The sequence below is a fragment of the Chrysochloris asiatica genome, unplaced genomic scaffold (genome assembly GCF_000296735.1).
Source record: "Chrysochloris asiatica unplaced genomic scaffold, ChrAsi1.0 scaffold00078, whole genome shotgun sequence".
Lineage (NCBI taxonomy): Eukaryota > Metazoa > Chordata > Mammalia > Afrosoricida > Chrysochloridae > Chrysochloris > Chrysochloris asiatica.
The window spans coordinates 3,447,340-3,469,758 of NW_006408596.1; the positions used below are offsets into that span (position 1 = coordinate 3,447,340).

At 47.2% G+C, this 22,419-nt stretch overlaps 1 protein-coding gene across 1 annotated transcript in view; it reads right to left on the bottom strand.

Moving 5' to 3' along the window:
• Positions 1 to 22,419, bottom strand: part of TMEM120B (transmembrane protein 120B) — a 51,031-nt gene that overhangs the window by 10,246 nt on the left and 18,366 nt on the right. The window contains exons 2-6 of the mRNA XM_006865396.1: positions 17,647 to 17,765; positions 14,807 to 14,923; positions 14,039 to 14,098; positions 12,980 to 13,075; positions 6,506 to 6,595 (exon numbers count right to left, since the gene is read on the bottom strand). Coding sequence (XP_006865458.1) covers positions 6,506 to 6,595; positions 12,980 to 13,075; positions 14,039 to 14,098; positions 14,807 to 14,923; positions 17,647 to 17,765 — 482 coding nt within the window. The remainder of the gene's footprint in view (positions 1 to 6,505; positions 6,596 to 12,979; positions 13,076 to 14,038; positions 14,099 to 14,806; positions 14,924 to 17,646; positions 17,766 to 22,419) is intronic.

The window sequence follows — 22,419 nt, forward strand, 5'->3', positions numbered from 1 at the left end:
TGTTCTTAAGCAGTGCTTTGCATATCCTGGGTCTCTTTCCTTTCCATATAAAGTTTGTAATTGCTTTTTCCATCTCTTTGAAGAATGTCGTTGGAATCTGGATTGGTATCGCATTATATGTGTAAATTGCTTTGGGCAGTATTGACATTTTCACAATGTTAAGTCTTCCTATCCAGGAGCATGGTGTATTTTTCCATTTTTGTAAGTCTCTTTTGGTTTCTTGAAGTAGTGTTTTGTAGTTTTCATTGTATAAGTCCTTTGTTTCCCTGGTTACATTTATTCCAAGATACTTCATTCTTTGGGTGGCTATTGTAAATGGTATTGCTTTCCTAATGTCCTTTTCAACACTGTAGTTTTTGGTATATAGGAATCCAACTGATTTTTGTGTGATGATGTTATACCCTGCCACTTTGCTGAATCTTCCAATAAGGTCTAGTATGAGGCTATAAATCTTTATGGGAGCAGAAAGCTTCATCTTCCTCCCTCGGAGCAGCTGGTGGTTTCCAACTGCTGACATCACAGTTAGCAACCCAACGCATAAACCACTAAACTACCAGGGCTCATGTAAAAAGAAGGTACACAATAACTGTTTGAAAGCAATCAACCCAGGAGGTGCAGCTGGTGGCAGAAGTAGCTGGTCCTTTGGCAACAGCTCAGGTAACAGATTCTCACAGGTCCCTTGAGAGTTCTTGTCCCTCAGTCCCTGCCCACCCCCACCCCTCTTGCCTGAGGCCAGATAGGACTAAGGGCTCACTCAGGTTTCTGCCAGTGTAGGCAGTTGGCTCTGATCTCCCAATTTAACTTGAAGAGCAATCAGGAGGTCTCCTCAGAACCTCCTCAGGACTCTGGGAGGCCACACACCAGTCTCAGTCTCAATGGCAGGTCTGGTCACAACTCCTCACCACACCTACACCCCCTTTATCCTACTCCCCAAAGCTCCGTCCTCTTCCTAAGTGGATGGGACCCAAGTCAGACACACTCTGGGCAGAGGCCTGGGTGAACAGCAGCTTCTCATTCCACCGCTCAACATGCCCAAAGCCCGGCTCTGACAGATGCTCTGAGATACGTGGCTGCAGCCTCAGGTGAGGCTGCAAACCGCTCTACCCAGTATGGCCTTCCCAAGCAGAGCAATTCATCTGCACACCCAAGGGTGCTGGGCTGGTTTGGTACACATCAATCATTTAGAGTGGACAATCCAGCGGTTCCCAATCTGTTTAAAGAGTTGCCTAACTATCAGCAGTGTCGATTTCAAAGCATTTTCATTACCCTCAAAAGAAACCCCATCACCATCAACTCTCTGGGCCTGTCTTCACACACCAACAAAGCTTTGGGGGCTATCGGCTTTGTTTTATAAGCAGACCCCAAGAAGAGAAGGTACATGAGGAATCTGGATTTAGGGACAAGTGTCTGGGGTGGTCCCTGGGGAGACAACCCACCCTCCCTCCATGACATGTCAGCCAGGCGTTTACCAATCTCAGGCCATTTCTGGCTTTGTGCTTCGAGTGATCTGCACAGTTGAAGGCATGGCTTACGCACCGAGGGTACTATCGGGCTTGCCACCCTTACACCCTATATCCAAGGAGCTGCTGCCACTAGCTGCCACTGAGTTGGCCTCAGGTTCACGGCGACCCTGCAGACAACAGTCACATCATCGGTTGCAGATGAGATCAATGTGATCATTGGCTCTGATCACTGAAAGTAGATCACCAGTTCTTTCTTCCTTGTTTTAGTCTGCAAGCTCAGCTGAAACCTGTTCAACATCATAGCCATACATGTGTCTGCATGTGCACCAAGTACATTGGCCCATGTTTGAAAACAAACCCGCTGCATCGGTCCCGACTCTGAGGGACTCTATAAAGGGTTTCTGAGACTGTAAGTCTATACAAGAGCAGACAACCTCATCTTTCGCCTGCTGAGTGGTTGGTGTGTTTGAACCACTAATCTTGTAGTTAACAGCCCAGCACCTAACCCACAGCACCACCAGGGCTCCTTGGGTCATCCATATGGAGGGCAGGAATTGGAAAAGTCCCTATCAAAGCCCGGTAGGGCCAGGCTCACCAAAACAGCCAATAAGGTGGCTGATCCCTTCACGCTAGCTGGGAATACTTGTCCTGGATAGCTGCTGTTTCCCTGCCACTCACCTCCCCACTTCCGTTCCAGGGCCTTGACTTTCTTTTTGAGGAACCACCTTACCCCCATACTTAATTACCCAACTTGGGTGGGTGGGTACAGTGGAACACAGCCACTGGTCACATGACTCAGAATTGGCCATTCAGGCCTCTGCATCCTTCTAGGCACTGTGATTGGCTCAAGAAAGATCATGTGACCTGAGACTAGTCAATGAGAAACCTGGCTCAAGATTCCAGCTTGAGGGGCATAGAGCTAGGGTTAGGATGCTGGCCTGGACTGTTGGGAGGGGAGGTTCATAGCTGAGAAAAACCATGAGGAGACTGGGGGTAGGGGAAGGCAGACGCTAAGACTGTTCAAGAGAATGTGCCAGCTATATGTATTCATAAATCTCCCTTCTTGTTGAGGTCCAATGGGGTTGGTTTCCACAATTTGCTAAATTTACAAGGGAAGGTGTTTAGCTTGTTACACTACCTGAGCTAATGAGAGCTAATGAGCTATGCCTCAGAAGCCACCAAGAACAAGGAAGATGCCAGTAAGACCCAAGCAGGACAGCAAATATCCAGGAAGCCCATGTCTTTCTGTTCCGCTGTTGCCAGAACTCCAGGGTGGCCTCAAGGGTCTCCCTCATTCTAATGCTTGAGTTCCACTCATTTCAACAAAGACTATGGGGACATCACTTGATACCAATCCCAATCTGGCTCCTGGGATGCTTCAGAGCTGAGTCTTTCCACTCCCTCTTCCACTTCCTCCTCCTGCAATCAATGGGCTGGTTCCTCAGCCAATCCCTGGGAAGCAACCAAGTGGGGAGGGGAGCTTTAGGCATCTTGGTGGACCCCAGGAGAACCAGCTCTGAGAAGGAGCTGGGGAAGGGTCAGGTTAAGTCTTCAATGGATGATGAAGATAAGTCACAGATTTTAGCTACCCAAATCCAGACCACCTACTATGCCCTGCCTCCCCCACAGAAATTGGTGATGCCTCTATAGGCACCCCGGAAGCCTACCCCCAGGCCACCCGCAGTGCCCTACAGTGCTGAGCTAGACCAGGAGGAACAAAGCACAACATCAACTTGTGGTTCTTGAGCAGACTCACTGTGAACGGCATTTGGGTCTAAAGAGAGAGACTGGCCGCACTTCCTGAAGGCACAGACTATAAATTCCTCAGAGTCCCTTCTCTATGTGTGCACTTAGGAGATGCTCAGTCAATGTGCAGGAACCCACACACAAAGGTCTGAATTACAAGTGCAGTGACAGTACTTCCTGTCCCACCAGCAAGCAAGCCTGAGCTTCAAGGAGGCCCCTTGGAAGCCATTAGGCAGGTGAAACTCAGCTTCAGAACCCCAGTCCTTCCCCCTTTAGTGCCCCTCCTCTCCATCTTCCTGGTGTACCCCAATCTTCCAGGAAACCCCTCTACTCAGTCCTGTTTTATTCCATAGCAATTCCCCTGACTTCCCCATCCACAGTTTGTCACACTAGGAAGAACACTGACTACAGTCACTAACAAAAGTGTTAATGGCTGTTAGTGACTAAGCATGTTATATGTACGAATTGGAAAAAATTAGCCTCATCCCACCCACCCCAGCACCAAGGACTCCCCTAGGGACATATGTGTCCCACTAATTGTATTAACATACCTATTCACTAAACAACTTATTTTTTCATTTCCTTCAAAATGCCTGCTATTACTAAACACATTGTTTCAACAACAACAAAATCAAAGCAGAAAGTAATTTGGTCTTGAAAAGGTTAACTCGAGCCCAGCATACGGGTGAAAGCCTAAGACTGGCGGCAAGTCCAAGGATGAAGACAGATAACTAGCACCAAAGAGGCCTGGCGACTGCCCAGGCACCAAGTCCCCATGATTGAGTCCCTGGTTCCCTAACCACATCCACAAGCAGAAAGATACTGTTCACTGGAAAATCCGGGAACACCATTAATGGGATATCGCTGGTACACTTTCCTACTTCAGTGAGTCCCAGAGCATGGGGCACAGGCCACCCCACTTAGATGACACCAGGTGGCGACAAGTCAGCTTTCCAATACTCTTTCCATGCTCCTGATTCGGGAGAATCTCAGTTTGGTGCTAGGGCAGCACCATCATGGATTGACCTGCACCCCTCTACCCCCTAACAAAATCTGTGTCTGCTCAGCTGGGCCATGATGCCCAGTGGTTTGTCAGTTATGTAATGATGTCACCTGGCAGATTTCTCCAGGTTGATTCTCCAGGATGCAATCTGACATAAGAAACCACTGAGAGGGTTAAGGGTGGACTGCAACACGCTCAATCCCTTCACAGCCCTGGTGGATATCGGGAGTATCCCTGGGGTGTGGCCTCTAACGTCTTCTACCTTACTAGAGATCAAAGAAGAAGAAAGGGACCTCCCACCCCAGGAGTGGACAAAGTGGACTAGAGCCAGGGGAATTCTGATGATGCGAAACATGGGGACCGCTGAGAGATTCTGGGCCTACAGATGCTGAAAGGAGACAAGGACTTTTCCCTGAAACTCGGAGCCAACAAAGAAAGCGTCCTCTAGAGCTGGTGCTATCAATTCAGACTTGGAGCCTGGTGTGGCACTGCGGGTTAATGAGCTGGATTGCAAAGGTGGTTTGAACCAGAAGGTTGGTGGTTCAAGCTCACCAGATGCTCCTCAGAAACCCTATACAGGGTCACTATGAGTCAGAACCAACTCGGCGGCACTTAAGAACAAGCCTTCGAACTGGGAGAGAATACACTCATGTGTGTTAAAGTAATCCACTCATGCTATTTCTGTGATCTAGAGAAGACAGACATGTTAAACAATTCCCAGGATTTGCTTAACTCCCTTTCTACACACACAGAGAGGAGGCAGGCTGATAGCCTTCAAGAAGCAGTAATGATTATCTTCAATGATATATCCAATACACAATAAAAACAAAAGGATCATTTTCATACACTTATTTTTCTGCAAATGATACTGGATTTCATTGATTGTGGTAAAACAATTTTTCACTATATTCACGTTCATTTGAATTTAAAAAAATAAATAAATAAGGAGGAAGAGCTGATTTTGAGTGTCACATGTGAGGATTGCACATGGATATGGCTAAAACAGAGTGAGACATGAATGTTTCTAGAAGGTCGCAGGCTCAAGGGTTGGGTTTCTCTAATGTCACTCCTGTACGCAGAAACCTCTTGGCTCTACGTTCAGGGGAAGCCTGCCCACGAGAGACCAATGGGCAGAAAAGTGAGAAGGTAGCAAATTGCTTAGGGGTTCGGCAGAGGCCAGCAATCTTAAACCATTACTTAGTAGTCCCCACGAGGGAGGAAGCGGGGCTGGGCTGGGAGGTGGTGGATTTTTGTTTCAGGAAAGAACAGGAATAAGATTGGTGAGCCAAAGTTCAAGCGCTCACTCAAATGGAATCAGACCTTGGGGGAAAAGGTCATCTGGGTAGCAGGCAGCAGATTTTCACTGGGTCCTGAGACGCTGGCTTAGAGCCAAAAGACTAAGAAAAATCAGTGGGGCTTCTCACACTCAGAGCCCTTCAGGGATGAGGAAGACGGGGACCCCCTCGTACCTAGACTCACTCAACAAGACTCTGGCACGATCCCCTCCCCATTGGGCTCAGAAACAGCCAGAGGAGGGGACATGACTTACTCTAGGCCACACAGCTGGTCGGTGACAGAAGTGGGATTAGACCCCAGGAATCCTTACCACCATCCCACCACCCCCGGCCCTCTTCCTCCCAGCACCAACACTCTGACAAGGCAGGTTTAGCTCAACATCCCCATCACCCCCATCTCCCATGCAGGAGACAATCCACTCTTGCCACCCGGAATCCATTTATCCTTCTCCTCATCACAATATCCCAGCTTCCCTCTGGGGCCCCATTCCTCTTCAGGACACTCAGCTGCTTCTGTGCTTTTGTGGAGAACTCTGTCTAACGACAGCTGTCAAGGAGAGCGTGAGGCTCAGGCCTGACCAATCAGAGCAGAGCATGCTCAGGCCAGTTACTGGTTCAGAGATGAACACTTAATCAGTCAGCACCGAAGAGCCCCAGACTCTTGGAAGAAAAGAACACACCCTATTTTGTCAGAAACACAATCCAGGGGCTGCTGGGTGTTCCCCCAGAGACAGAGGTGAGAAATGGAAAGAAACTGGGTCCTGATGACCTTCATTCAGCACCTGGATCAAATCTTACCTGTTTGTTCCTTGATACGAAAAAATGAATTTCTTCCTGTGTTAAATCAGTTTCAGTTTTCTTGTTGCTTCCATATGTGATTTGCCTTCCCCCTAGATCTCAACAGTCATGGACCCCCTCGCTCCCAAAGGAGAGTGATTGTCCTCAACCTGAGCCCCCTCCAGGACAGAATGCCCCCACAAAGCCTGGCCCCCAATTACCTCGAGCCGTTACTGATGAGAATGCTCTCCCGGATTGTCAAGGTGCAGTAATACCATACCAGCAGGAAGTTAAAGACTTCATCCGTCACCCTGTTGTGGAGAAACAGCCCCACATGAGAGAGGGGTTTCACATGAGAACCAGGGACAGCTGACCTGCCCCCCCCAAAAGCAAACAAACAAGAACCGAAATCTCCCTAAGCAAGTGCTGCCCTTGGAATTCCCCAAGAGGATCCTGGGAAGGCAGGGGAATTTGACCTCTTGGGCATCTCCTCTCCTAGAATGCCAGTCCCTCTCATCTTTCTACCTGACTCCTATCTGTCCTTCAAACCCTGGCTGAGGATCCCCCTCCTTCCCTGACCATACTCACTGCCCTTGGCAGCATGGTAAATTCTAAATGTCTGACCAACACCTTGCAGGACTGGTTTTCTGAATTCAGTGTTCAGACCATAGTCTCGTGGAACAGCTTGGTCAAGCAGCATAACAGAGTTCATAAAATGACGACCTACATCCTAGTTTAGTGAGTACTGAGTAGAGTCTGGAGTCTTAAAAACTTGCAACTTGTCATCTAGATACAATGATGAGCCTCTAATCATCCAGAGCAAAAGAGCAAGAAAACCAAAGAAGAAACTAATCTACAGGACTAACAGTCTGCATGAGCTACGGCCTCTTCTATCCCAAGATCAGAAGGAGGACCCCATGCCCAGGTACCACCACCCAACTGCTCTGATCTGGGCCACAATCGAATAGAGCATGACAGAGCGGGACAAGAGCAAATTCTTTCCAAGTCCACAGTAACTGGACCAGTTGAGACTGCAGGACTCTCTCCAACGTTGGCCCGAGACACTCTTGTAACCTTGAAGCACAACCAGCCCCTGAGGCCCACCTGTGACATAAAGAACAGATTGCCTCACAAAATAAAGAAGGATATCATCTGTGAGTACTAAGCTCCTTAAAAAAAAAAAAAATCATCTGTATGTCTTAAACCAGCTTTAAAACAAAGATGAGACTGTAAGGCGGCAGGACAGGTAATTCCTGGAAACTGGACCACCAGATGACTTTCCTCACTAGGGACTCTCCCGGGACTGTGTGTGTGTGATGTGGCATTTGAGTCCCTCTATGATGATTCCAGGCCCGAGTTGGGCAAAGCAGGCCTTCCAGTGGCCAGAAGTGGGCTGCTAAGGTGTCCGTCCCGAGATCGGAGGGTGGGCAGGCAAACAAGCTATGCGCGACCCTGATGAAAGAGGAGTCCTGGCCTCAGTCTTGCCATCTCATCTGTACAGTGGGAGATTGATCCCCTACAGGAGACTCAGCGATCCTTCCTGGCGCAGGGATCTTGGGGTCTCTCCCAGTAGACTCCCTGTCTACTGCTAAGGCCTGACCACGACTCTGACCCAACTGGGCAGCCCCTCTGCATCTCCCAAAGCCACACAGACGTCTCTTCTCATTCAGGAAGGGACAAAAAACATCATGGGTACTGTCTTACTGATGAAAGGTAAGGAAAATGCCCCCGGCCCCTCCACGTGTCTCTGGAAAGTCTGAGTGCAGCAGGGGGTGGTATGAGCAGAAGGAGGGTGTGCTGCTGAGAACCACCTTTTAAGGGACCCCATTTTATGGCTGCAGACTGTCTTCACAGGCTGGAGTTCAAACCCCGGGTCAGCCTCTTCCCAGATGTGGGGCTGTGGGCACATTTCCCGCACTGTCATGTCTGCATCTGTAAAGCGGGGACAGTCACAGCACCTGCTGCGTAGGGCAGCTGTGAGCACAAACTGCGTTTGATACATAACATGCTGAGAACAGTACCTGGCACGCAGTAAGACGTTATATGGTTCCCGTTATAATTCTGGAAGCACCACACACTGGCCAAAGTCTGAGCAATGTCAAGTCTCAGAAGCTGAGCTGAGAGAGATGCCTATTGAACTAGAACAGGAAATGGGAGGGGCAGGGACTCAACGGTTCATCAGCCCACTTCAGAGGGTCACATGACCTGTTGGCTTTTGGGCTCCCTCCAAATAGGAGGCAGGGCTGGTAGTGAATTATGGTGGTTGCGGTGGTGATTGTTAGGTGCCGTTGAGTTGATTCTGACTCATCGCAACCCAAGTGACAGAGTAGAACCACCCCATAGGATTCTTTGGCTGAAATCTTTACAGATCTTTAGGTCAATGATTCAAAATCAAGAAGGGCAGCATTTACCCAAGAACCAAGTTCAGAAGGGTAGGGAAAGGAGGAAGAATAGAAGCAAGAGACACAGAGAGGAAGTGGGTTACGTGATGCCTTCTTGAGGGGACTGCAGTCATTGAGATGAGACGAAGCGTAATGTTTCCTGAATGTTCTCTGATGACCAGCTCGGTAAACCTTCACTAATCGTGAGAAGTTCAACAACAGCCACAAACGTGTCATGCTCCCAGCACTTCAGGAATGTATTCGAGGTACTAGCCTCAGTCTGTTTCTATCCAAGTGCATGCGAGGCCTGCTGCAGCTGTAACAAACCACCACCAATGCAGCAGCTGGAGAGCAGCACACATCTGTCCTCTGCCAGTTCTGGTGATCAAAAGTAGGTTCCTTCGGGAGGCTCTGGGGAGAAGCTTTCTTCCAGTCTCTTCCAGCTTCTGCCACATTCCTTGGCCCAACATCATTCCGATGCCTCCACTCTGTCCTCACATTTCCTCGTCTGCCCTCCTCTTGTAAGGTCCACCAAGTAACCCAGGATAGTCTCCACAGCTCGAGTCACTCACTTCTGCCAACTCCTTTTTGCCACGGAAGGCAGATTCCAGGGATTAGGAGATGGACATCTTTGTCAGTGGACCACACCAGGCCAGCACGAGTGACTGGGAACTGCCTGAACCTACAAGTCTTGTCTTGTGGGGCCTAGAGGCTTTCTGAGGTCGCCAGGGCCCACTCTGTGTTGGGGGATGATCAGAATGAACACATCTGGGACAGCGTGTGGATACAGAGCCCAGCTCTCTGCTCCTCTGGTGGGCTCACTCTCTAGTTAGTGTGCTGGACATAATCCCCTGCTCCTGCCTTCATCCCATTTCTCCATCCGCCCATGCACGTTTCCGGAAGTCATCCTCCAAGTCCTACTCAGGGCTGTCGTGTCAATTCCGACTCATGGAACCCCCTTGTGGCACAGAGCAAATGGCCCCACGAGTTTTCTGGACTGTCACCTTTATGAAAGCAGATTGCCAGGTCTTAGTTCCGCAGTGCCACATGATGAGTTCAAACTGCCAACTTTCAGGCTTGTGATGGGAGGTACCTCCCAAATAAACCACGTACACAGCCGAATGCTCCAGAAGCATGGAATGGAAGAGTTTGCCTTATGTACTTTGGACATGTTATCATGAGGAACATGTCCAGGAGAAGGATATCATGTTTATTAAAGTCGAGGGTCAGTGAAAAAAAAAAAGGAAGCCCCTCAATGTGATGGATGAGCACATTGGCTGCAACAATGGGCTTACACACAGTAAAGACTCAGAGACGGGGCAGGACCAGGCAGTGTTGGGGTCTGTTGTACACAGCGGCTGTTAGGAATCGGAGCCAAACCAACAGCACCTAACTAAGTCAACAATAACCCACATGTTTATCTTAGAGTCTCTCATGACTCACTGTAAAACAGTACTACTACTTCCCAGTTTACAGAGAAGGAACCTGAAGCTCAGAGAGGGAGCTGGACTGCCCAACCTTACACAGTTCATAGCACTGGAACTGGATTCAAATTCAAGCCCATTTAACCCCTGAGCTAAACTTCCTGTTTCTACCTGGTTCAAATTCCAACAGAGCACAGTCCCAAGGAGACATGGACTCTTGGCCTGAAGATGGTAGGAGGAAGCTGCCATCCTCCCAGCTGCCTCACTGAAGCTCCTGAAGACCAGGTATCATTGACTGAATGGGCTTCCTCAAGATAGAGGAGGGCCAGGCCAAGAGAGAGAGGGCACTGGCTCTCATTGTCCCAAGGTCCCACAGCTGGACCTATAGCCCACGGCTCTGAAGACTATCAGCCATGCCCAGCCACAGGCCAGAGGGGACATGGAAGGGCCAGTGGGGGGAGGGGCCGCACTCAGCAAGGAAAAGATCTGGTAGCACAAGACAGAAAGGCATCCGGTCTCCTACTGTGCTGTATACCATCTTCATGCATGCCTGTTCTTAGTCAAAAAACAAAGGTGCTGCACCCCCACCCCCCACCTCTGACCCTTAAACACTTTACAGATGTGACTAATTCAGTCCCTACAGGCAGCCTACAGTGGCACCACTGCTATTCCTCTTTCATGTGATGAAACTGAGGCAGGGAGAAGGCTGGTCACTGATCAAGAATCCACAGCCTAGGAGGCAACTCTGGGGACACTGGCACGGAAACAAACTGCTCCCCTCCCTTAGCCCAGTTTTCTGTACCTCTTGGCTTCAACAAACAAAAACGTACTCTCTCACAGTTTGTTAGACTAGACAGAATTCAGGAAGCCAGCCCTAGGCCACGGGTTCTTCTTCCTGTCAGCTCACGGGGAAGGTCCTTGTCTCCTTTCAACAACAGTGGGTTTGATGCCCCTTGGGGAGCTCCCCTGGGTCTAGGTGGTTCTCAGCGCAGAAACCCCAGATCCAAATGTCATGGTCTGCTCCCAATTCTTCTTTCTTGGTGGTTATGAGATGTTACTTCCTTCAGTCAACTTTAACCCATGGTTGGTGTCCTGAATTGAATAGCATCTCCCCCAAATTCATGTTCACCTGGAACTTGAATGGGACCTTATTTGGAACTGGGATTCCTGCAGATGCTATCCGTTGAGATGAGACCCAGGAGTCTCAGGAATTGTTGCTAGTTGTCTCTGACCTTATGTGCAGAGCAGAACTGCTCTATGGGCTGTAACCTTTCAGAAGCAGGTGGGTGGAAACGACGACGGTGTTCTTACAGTAGGTCTTGAGAGAGACACGGACACACACACACACACGTGACGATGGTCATGTGATGATGGTCATGTGACGGTGGAGAGTGGGAGTGATGCTACCACAAGTCAAGGAGCAGCAAGGACCCCCAGCCCACACCAGAAGCTGGAAGAGACGAGCACAGGTCCTTCCCTTAGCATGGCCCTGCAGGCCCCCTGATCTCAGACTTCAGGCCTCCAGACCCTCAAGAGAAAAAGTGTCTGCAGATTAAAGTCACCCAGTTTGGGGTCCTTTTGTTACGGCAGCTCTGGGAAACTCCACAGAAGGCAGTGGGGAGAAATGCTAATACCTAGGCCCTCAGATGAACCTTAGAACTTGGCAACAACTTCACAAGTTTGACCTTACAGGGCCCTTAAGTCCCAGCACCAGGGAATCTGGTCAAGAACTTTCACCCCCTTCCAGAGGGGCGCGTGAACAGACATTCCCAGGCCAGCAGCCTTTACCCTCCAGGAGAACGTGCCAGGCCTGAGGGAGCAGACGGGCATGGGCCCAGGGCCTAAGAGAGCCTTTGTTTGGGCATCCAAGTGGTCAGACCAGCACCTGGATTCCCAGTTAAGTGCCTGCCAGGAAATGAACCCTTGACACACGGGCCAGATGCCCAAGCTGTACTTGGCCATCTCCCCCCAGGCTGAAAGTCCTGTGCCAGAGGGAGGAACGAAACCCTCCGGGCCACTGCCACATCCCCCATGCATCACCCTCTCTAGCAGCTTCATCCTACTGAAACAATCATTGATAATGTTCTCAGTGGGCACTACCATGTGCCAGGTGCTGCTCTAAGTCCTTACATGGACAGTCCTGGCACAGTTCATCAGCACAACAATCCTGCACAGTCCATATCATGTCTACCTATAAGACTGCAGGTCCCAGAGAACACCTGCCTATGGTACCAGTCAGTCATGGTATGATACCAGGACACAGACCTAAGCAGTCTCAGCTCTCCTTCTTAGTTAAAACAAAAATTGACATATAATTCCAATAACATAAAATGCCCCCTTTCAAGTATATATACAATTTCTTGGTTTTTACTATATTCAGAGTTACACAACCAAAACTACGATGACCTAACTCCAAAATGTTCCCATCACTCCAAAATCAAACCCTTCATCACTTCCCGGTCCCTGCTCCCTCCAGCCCTGGGCAACCACTAATCTGCTTTCTGTGCCTATAGGTCTGTTCTGGACATTTCACAGAAAATGAATCATACAACAAATGGCCTTTTGTGATTGTGTTTGTCTTTCACTTAGTATAATGTTCATCTATGCCCTAGCAAGTATCAGTACTTCATTCCTTTGCACAGCCGAATAATATACCACTGGATGGATATGTCACACTGGAATCTTTTGTAACCACTATGTTTCCAGAAGCATTTAATAGGTATTTGTCAGGTGGCTGAAGGGTGGAAAGAACTATCACTTCCCATAAGAAATGGTCTCTTCTCAACCCCACGTCTTATCACCAAGCAGTACAGAGGTGGAAGAGACCCTGGAACCCCCTCTCCCAACCTTCAAACTAGCTGGCCCTCTCCTCATCCCCGCACCCCGTTACCTGTAGTGAAGGACAAATCGACACGCCACAGCACCAAGGAGCAGAATGATCGTCAAGTAGAGCTTGAACTTCTCGTACTCATCCTTGTAGGCAAATCTACCATCACAGACACCGGGCCAAAGGTCATGTCACTGTTACTAACCCACTCAGACCCTTGACCTACCCCCACCCCTACGTCACAAGGACTGCCACTCCAATTAGAGGAGTAGGTGACCAGTAAACTTTCACCTAATTCACAATAAAAAAAATTTTTAAATAAAGGCAAGAGCTAGTGTGGAATGAATGTTATTGATGCTGTTGTTAAGTGCCTTTGAGTCGGTTCTGACTCATAGCAAGCCTGTACAGGGTTTCTGAGAAGGAATTGGTGAGTTTAAACAGCCAACCTTGAGGTTAGCAGTCCGGTGCTTATCCCACAGTGCCACACCAACACTCCGGAATAAATGGTGATAGTCAAATAGGAAATGAGGATCAATTATATAAAAATTCCTCAAGTCCCCAGGCACTGGTTTAGGGCTGTGGCCTGTGATGAGGGTGGCCAGGTCTCTGCCCTCAACCAGCTTACTACAGCAAAAACACCATGGTTCTATGCCCCTGGAAATGATGAATTCTGGGTGAACAGGACCACCAATTACCCATAAACAACGTGATAGAGAAGGCATGGGAGAGACAGGAGTCATTGCCATGGGAAATGGGGGTCCTGTCCACCCAATGTATGGCACAGCAAAATAAACCACCTCTAAATGCTTCGCCCGTGGAGGGCAAAAGGGCGAACCAAAGGCCCATTGCCATGGCGTTGATGCAAGTGCAGCCACCCTATGCGGGCTTACGAAGCTGTCCATCTATACTGGAGCAGACAGCCTCATTTTTCTCTCTCAGAAAGGGTGGGGGTCTCAAACCACCAATCCTGCATTTAGCAGCTCAAAGTCTAACCCCCAGTGCCACCAAAAGGACCCAATATCCAGAACCCCCAATGATTAATGCATTTTTAAGGAATAATTTTGAGTTGTAAGAGCAAAATGCCCAAGTCCCATGGAGCTTAGTTGGGTCTAGGATACGTACTTGGCCTGGTTGCTGAGAAGTGTCACGTTCACGTTGCCCAGGACCAGATTTAAGTAGAGCCTAGAAGGAAAGATCTATGAGGATTTTCTAGTGGGTTAATTGGTGTCCCCCCAAAGCATGAGCATATCCTAACCCCCAGAACCTATGAATGAGAGCCTATTTGGAAAAAAGGTCTTTGTAGGTGTGAATGAGTTAAGGTCTTGAGACATCACCCTGGATTTACAGTGGGCTCTAAATCTAAAGACAGGTGTTCTTGTAAGAGAAGAGAGGGAGATCTGGGTCACAGAGGCGAGTATAGCCACACGCCCAGGAACACCTGGGGCCCCCAGAAGCTAGAAAGGCAAAGGAGGATACTCCCGTAGAGCCCTTGACTGGACTCACCAGCTTGTTAGGAGGCAAAAACCACTACCATCTCAGCACAATGCCTGGTAAACAGTCAGCACTCAATAAATGTTTGTTCTCTTGGGAGAAAACAGCCTTTCCTCTTGACCTCTGGGTGGTACCAGGCATGTAGCAGGTGGCAAAACCCAATGGTTTATCTAGCTCCTGGCAGGAGCCCTCCCAGCAATGCCAGTAGCCACAGGTTGGGCTGAAGTCCTCTCCTGGGTTCAGGGAGGAACAGCCAGGAAAGTTCCTTTCTGATTCCTTCCTTCACTTCCCCTTCTTCCCTCAACCTCAAACTTCCACAGGAAGGTGGGCATTCAGTGGACCAGGTTCTAGGCCTGGGTGCCTTCTTGAGCAGGAGTAGAGTAAGTCCCCAGCTCCTACCCATTCTTCTTGGGCAGGTAAGCCTCCATGTCAAAGAAGACATTCTGCCGCTCCTTGATGTTGGCGCCCAACTGTTGAACAAGCTCCGCCTCCTCCTGGCTGGCATGGTGTTTATACCTGTGGTTAGAGGTGGAGCACAGGAAAAGCAGGGAAATTAGAGGGAGGACTCTATATGCACTGGGACACCACCTTGCCATGCCTTCCCATCCTAATGCTTCTGGCAGCCTCAGTTCTCCATCTGTTCTCTCTGGGCTTGATTCTGGCACCTCCATCTGTTCTCTCTGGGCTTGATTCTGGTGCCTCCATCTGTTCACTCTGGGTTTGATTCTGGCTCTTTGATAGCTTTGTGACCTTGGAAAAGAAACTTTCTGCCATATTTCTACACCTCAAAGCCAGGAGAATATCTGGCCTATCTCATAGGTACTACCTTTGTAAAGACTAACTACATTTATTAAGTTTTAAAAAGTGACACTTCACTGGAAGTTACCTGGCAATTATCTCTTCTTCCCCTCACCTTCATAAAGGAATAAGGCTAAGATTACTAAAGGAGCAGGCAGGGAGACATCCTGGAAGTAGAAGCAGTTAAGTCACCAGGCCTGATGTTATTTTGTGGTGAAATTTCACTCTTGAGACTTGGGAAACAAGTCAGACACACCTTGAAACAGCAGGGTCTTTGCTGCGTAAGAACCTAATTCACAAGTTAACCTTCTAACATAGTGGTTCTCAATCGGGGTGACATTGCCCCCCACCACCTACCTCCACAGGACAGTTGGTAATGTCTGGAGACATCTTTGTCCTTCACAAGTGGTGAGGTGGGGGCTACTGGTATCTAGTAGGTAGAGGCCAGGGATGCTGCTCAACCCCCTACAGCAAAGAAGGACCTGGCCCAAAATGTCAACAGACGACAGACCCTAGACTGAAAAAAAGACTCTTGAACCCTGCCATTAGCAAGATGTTTTTTAAGAGCGGTTGTCTAAAATGGAATAATCAGAACGGAGATAACGAGAAAGTGCACACATCTGTGGAAAAAGTAACCCAAGGCATTAAATAAATGGTCTAGAAAGTATTAAATGGTGACCTATTTTGCTATGTAAACTGTCACCAAACACACACACACACACACAAACAAAACAGTGAATGTCATTAAATAAAACCGACACTCTTTTATACTGGTCCTCTACCCCTGGCTAAAAGACAGCCATTTCCAAAATGGTCAGCCAAGGTTAAGGGTTAATTAATAACCTGCTCACAAAAATTGTCCACAACAACTTACACACTGGCTACCTAAAATGGGGGAAGGGGGTGACAAAGGCACGAAGTGGCTGGCTTACAAATTTTCAAATGGGAGTTTAGTTTCAGAGAGAGCAGGGGAAGGTAGAATCCCCACTGAATAGTTTTCATTTTATCTAGATGAGTCTGGTGAAAGGAAATGAGGATAGGATTCTTTTGATTCAATAGTGAGTAACTGTTACCATGACTAATTGGGATCATCACAACTGTAAAGGTAAAAAGAAGTTTTGTAACATAAAGGCGGGAGTGGCTGGCTGTGGTGGTTATGTGCCGTGGAATCGGTTCCGACTTGTAGAGACCCTGTACGGGGTTTCCAGGGCTGGGAATCTTTATGGGAGCAGAAAGCCTCATCTTTCTCCCACAGAACAGCTGGTAGTTTCGAACTGCTGACCCTGAGGTTCGCAGCCCGATTCATTAGCACTACGCTACCAGAGCTCCTTAAAGGAGGGAGCAGTTAATCTTAAATTCCAGGAACAGAGGACCCTAGGACCATCAAGAGAGAAGAGCATTAGTGGAATGTGGGACCCTAACCAGAGAAACAGCAACACCAGAGATGGAGGCAGAGATGATGGTATGGAGACAGAGGGCAGCTGAGGACTCTAGACTCATGGAAAGAGAAAGGCAATGTGCTGGCGGCCAGGGGGCAGGCTTGCAGAATGTGCCTTTTGGTTGTTTAAATGATTCTATATTCCTGAGTATTTTTGCATACATCAAAATAAAACAAGAGGAAATAAACACAAATACTGTTAAATGAGGATGCACGGGGGGAGGGGATTGTAATTGTTACAATGAAACAAAATATGATAGGATGAGTGCAAAACTGGTGTTCTTCCATGTAAACTATCACTCAATTCACAATAAAAGCTTTTTAAAAAAAAGTGGTCCATAATAAAAGGGATAGGAGCTACAGAAGTCACAAATTCTGGAAGGGAGGACCAGCCATGCTAAACCTCAGTTTCCCGGATTGCCTAGGTGTCACAATATGTACTGTATTCCTTTAGCTACAGGGAATGAGAGTGCTTCAAACTATGAGGCAGAAGGGTCAAGAAGTGCACTAAGTCATACACTCAACTATGGCGAGACCCTGGTTGGTAAAGCCCCCACACCCATGAGAAGAAGTGCTGCTGTTTACCTACCCATCATGGCAGCTTCTTGTAATAGCACTCCAACTGTCCTATAGGAAACTTCCTCTCAATCCTCCTTCCTCCTCCCCGCCCCTTATTACGATTCCAGTAGGAACTGTCTCACTCCCAGGTAACGGATGGGCATATGACCCAGCCTGGTAGAGCCAGAGTCTCCATAATTGGTTCACGGGTTGTCATATGGCCAATTTCAGCAACTCAAGTTCAGACTCAGAATTTTTGCTGAAGTACTGGAAGGAGAAAGTTCTCATCCTATTGGGGTGGCCAACTTAGTGGGAAGTTAAGAGTGAAAAACATAAACCTAATAAAGCTGGTGACCACTGTGAGGGGTTTTATTCCAGTGACATTTCCATTTTCGGCTCATGCCAGTTTTGAGTTAGGTTTCTGTCCTCTAAACCCACTGTGTACCTCTGGAGTGTGTATTTCAAGTCCTTCAGCCGCTTCTTCTGCTTATGGATGGAGCCACTACACAAGGTTTGCAGGGCAGTCAGTTCCTCCAGTTTCTGCTTGTAGATCTTGTGGGTTTCCTGAAGGATGGAAAAGACAGTATGAGTATAAGGTAGAACAGATCGTTTTTCCAAGTATGCTGTAGGCTTTGGTCAGGGGACCTGATTATATCAGTCATGTTCTACAGCTAAACGGTACAACTGCCACACCTGTGGTTGAAATGCTACTGCCTTCGAAAATGAGGACTATACTTGTGGGTTTCCCAAAGGATGGAAGACACAGGATGCAGTGTAAGGTGGAACAGGTCTGGTGTCTTAAGTAACTATCTTTCTTTCTGTCTATCTGTCATTACCCCTGAAGGCAATAGCAAGAAAGTATGCCTTTGCCAGTTCTTAATCCAGATGATGTGGGTAGACCTCAAAAGTCCCCACTAGGCCAAGGGTGATCATGTGACCCAGTCTCTGCAATCTGATTGGTCTGGGGGTGGACCTATGGCTCAAGATGAACCAATGAAAATCAGTCTTGGGATTTGGGCTAAAATTACTGATTTAGAGAGGCTTTTTTTTCTCCTGGGTTGCTAATCTGATAGATGATAAATTTGAGGCTTCAGTGTAGGAAGAACCTTCCTGAAAATGAAATCAAGTGGAAGAAGACAAAATTGAGTAATGGTAAGAGACAGAACTCTTGTGGCATCAGTTCAGCCCCTGGAACTAAATAAGTCTGAATGTAATGCTATGTAACATTGGTTATATAAATCAAATGAATTCCTTTTCACATAAGGCAGTTTGAGTTGAGTATCTGATTCTGACAATGAAGAGAGTCTTCAAGAAGTAAATCAGGAAAAGCTCATACCTGTTTCCCTTACACCCCAGAAGATGTCACTCCAATAAACCCAACATCCCATTCTTGGAAATAACCATTCAAGGCCACATCGTTGTTGTTGTTAAGTGCCGCCGAGTTGGTTCTGACTCATAGTGACCCTGTATAGGGTTTCCAGGAGTCCTGGTGTGGTGTTGTGGGTTAATGCACTGGACTGCAAAGTTGGTTTGAATCGCAAGTTCGACAGTTCAAAGTTCACCAGCCACTCCTCAGAAACCCTATAGAGGGTCGATGTGGGTCAGAACCATCTCGATGGCACTTAACAACAACAACACAGGACTTCCAAAGAGCAGGTGGTGGGTTTGAACTGCCAACCTTGCGGTTTGCAGTTCAGTGCTGATCCTACAGTGCCACACCAGAAGTCCTTAAAGACATACGGTCAGGAGAAATACAAGACTTTGCCCTAGTGCTGGGTTAAAGGAACACAATTACTTCTCAACATTTCACCACGACACACCTCCCAATAAATAATGCTGAATGCAGAGAAACAACCCCTCCCTCCCCTCTAGAGTGCTGATCATCTAAGTCAAACACCATCAATTTGGAGAAACCAAGATGGGGGATTAAAATCATGATATTAAAACCAGTAAGCCATAGTCTCAGGGGACAGCTTAGTTCACTGGTACAATGGAGTTTACTAAAATACTGATCTGCATCCCAGTGAAGCGAATAGTGTCTGCAACCTTAAAAGCTTGTGAATGGGCGTATTACTCACCAGGTACAAACTAGTAAGAAGGTAACCAAAAGGAAAGTGAAGTAATGAGTCTCCATGAGCCTCATCTCCTCTGAGGAAGTAGATGGTGCCTGGTTAGCACCACTGACCATTTGGACCAGGGTCACAACAGTTGATTCCAGTTAGTAGAGAAATAAGGAACAGAATTCAAATTCTTAGTAGGATAAAAAGGCAGACAAACAGGAAGAGCAGAGAAGACAGGACTCCCAGAGACTACTGCCCTGAGTCAATCCTTAACCCTAGAGCTGAGCCTATTCCCCTGAGCTCACCTTTTAGAAAAACAGCAACATGACACAAAAGATAAAGGATATTTACCGGTAAGATTGATGCCCTACTTAAAGACTGTCAGTATAAGCCCAAAAGATCAGCAGTAACTCAAAAGCAAAGATGAGAAGATAACAGGTAGAATACTGGAATGGGAACAAATTAAACAAAATTAAAGAGAATGCTGATATGTTGTGATAAATGGAGCAAATGTCACAGAACAATCTGTGTAAAAACAGTCAAATGGGTATCTACCTTGCTGTGTAAAATTATTTACAAAAAGAAATAACCTAGTAAATCAATGGACTTAACAGTGGTTGTTGTTGTTAAGTGCCATCAAGTCGGTTCCAACTCACAGTGATCCTGTATAGAGTTTCCAAGGAACAGTTGATGGGTTTGAACCGCCAACCTTGTTTATCCTACAGCGCCACACCAAGACTTAACAGTAGGAAAGACAAATGTAGTATCAAGCAAAGAGAACAGAGCTTAAACTCCCATGCCTACTAAGGGAGGTCTCTAGATGTAAAGGTCAAGCCAAAAAATCCAGAAGAAATGAAAGCAATAATGAGAAAAGACAGTGATTAGGAGTACCATCCAAGAACACTGTTGGCCTGGTGGCTCAGGACCGTAGTTTTAGGGGACACCATGGTCAACATAACATAGTCCACAAAGACAACATCCTACACCCTGCTTGGGTGAGCAGTATTTGGGATCTTGAAAGCTCATCAGTAGCCATTCTAAGAACCAGCTATTGTTCTCTCCACGTGCTTTAGAAAGAAGAGTGATCAAGAAATGAACATGCTTGGAATCGATTAGGCCAGTGGACCAACAGAACATGGGAACATCATTCTCCATGACTCTTAAACTAGATCTAGATGGTGTCCAGTTACCACTACCAACTGCCCTGACAGGGATCACATTACAGGAGTCCTGATAGAGTGGGAGCAAATGCGGAATAAAACTCAAAATTAATTTAAAAAAGAAAGAAAGACTGTGTTTACTGGTCAGAAAGACACTGGAGGAACCTGAGACTATGACCCTCCACCACAGTTGAGGTCTGAAAAGCAACTCACCCTTGTAGCCCAGTTTTCAGATAAGCAGCAGATACGTTTATAGGGGAGGACAACACCACCACCATAGAATGGTCACTAACTAAAAACCAAAATGGCAACATATGTCTAAGGACAAAGTTGAGAAGGGTTAGGAACGTGGTTGGAATACAAATAGGAACCACAGAGAGGAAGCTGAATAACTGTTGTTGCAGAGAGGGGATTGTAAACACTGAGACGAAATAAAGTATATGACTTGTTGACTGTAAAGCTGATGATCTTGTCTGTAAACCTTCACTCAATTCACAATAAAAGTAAAAATAAAAACAGGGACACTGTTGGCAAGTCACCCTTGGCCATCTCACTAGGAAGAGGAGTGGAACCAATTTCCTTGTATTGCTAACATAGTCTCCTTCTCTCCCTCCAGGGTCCCTAAAGAGAAAAATCATGTTTCTTTCCTGTTGTTGTTGTTAACTATTTATTTTGAAATAACTTCACACTTACACAAGAATTAAAAGCACTGGGGACACCTTGGTTAATCGACATTAACATAATTCACAAAGACAATGTTCTAAATCTTACTTTGGTGAGCAGCAAGTGGGGTCTTAAAAGCTCATGAGCACCTGCCTATCTATGGTGCAACTATTGGTCTCTCTCTCCCCATTCAGGAGGAAGACGAGTGACTAAAATGAAAGACACATAGAAATAATCTAGTGGACTAAAGGACCAGAGACCCTCAGTCTCCACAACCCTGAGACTAGAGCAACTAGATGGTGCCCAGCTACCATTACCAACTGCTCTGAAGGGATCCCATTAGAAGGCCCTGGATACAGAGGAGAGAAATTATGGAACAAAACTCACCATCATAATAAAGCCCAGGCTTACTGGTCAGAGACAGGTGGAACCCTTGAAATTATGGGCCTTAGTCACCTTTCAGGTCTAAAAATGAACTTAGCCCCATGGCTCCATTTTCAGACAAATAATAGAAGGTCTCTGAGGAGAATAGTAACAATCTAATTGCAAGACCAGTACAAAGAGATCCTATATATATATTGCTCCCTCACGCAGATTCAGTGACTATAACACAATGCCATGTTTGCTTTATCTCGTGTGTGAGAATGCGTGTGGGCACGTGCTCAGGCATGTCTATGTGTGGATCCGAGTAATAGTCCGCAGGCCAAATTCAGTCCACTGCCTGTTCCCAGGTGAGCAGTAAGCTAGGGATGGTTCTTAACATTTAGTAAGGGTTGGAAAATGTCAAAAGGAGACTATTCCATGACATGTGAAGATGATACGAAATTCAAATTTCAGGGTCCAAACATTAAGTTTGATTGGCACACGACCACACCGCTCTACATGGCGGCTTTCACACTACATGAGCAGAGTTCAGTAGCTGTGATGGAGACCGTATTGTCTGCGAAGTCTACAAGTTCACATCTGGCCTTTTACCCAGAAAATGTGTCTGTTCTGCTTTAAACCATTTCAGAGTTAGTTGTGGGCATCCTGTCTCTTTACTCTTATATATCTCACTAGGCATTTCCTGAGAAAAAAGACAGTCTCTTATATATATAAGGGGGCTTGCAAAAACTTCATGGAAAAAGGGAATTGAAAAAATAATGGAGCTGGGAGCAGCTAGAAAACCAGAAGATACCTCTCGAAAGAAGGACCTACAGGAAAAATACAAAACAATAAGGGCAGTCCAACTGTTATCACAAGAACATACAGGTGGCCTGCCCAGGAGACATCAAGGCAAGTGATCGGATCCTCTCAGTGCAAATTCTCTTCCAAGACTAAGATGCAAGGGAAATA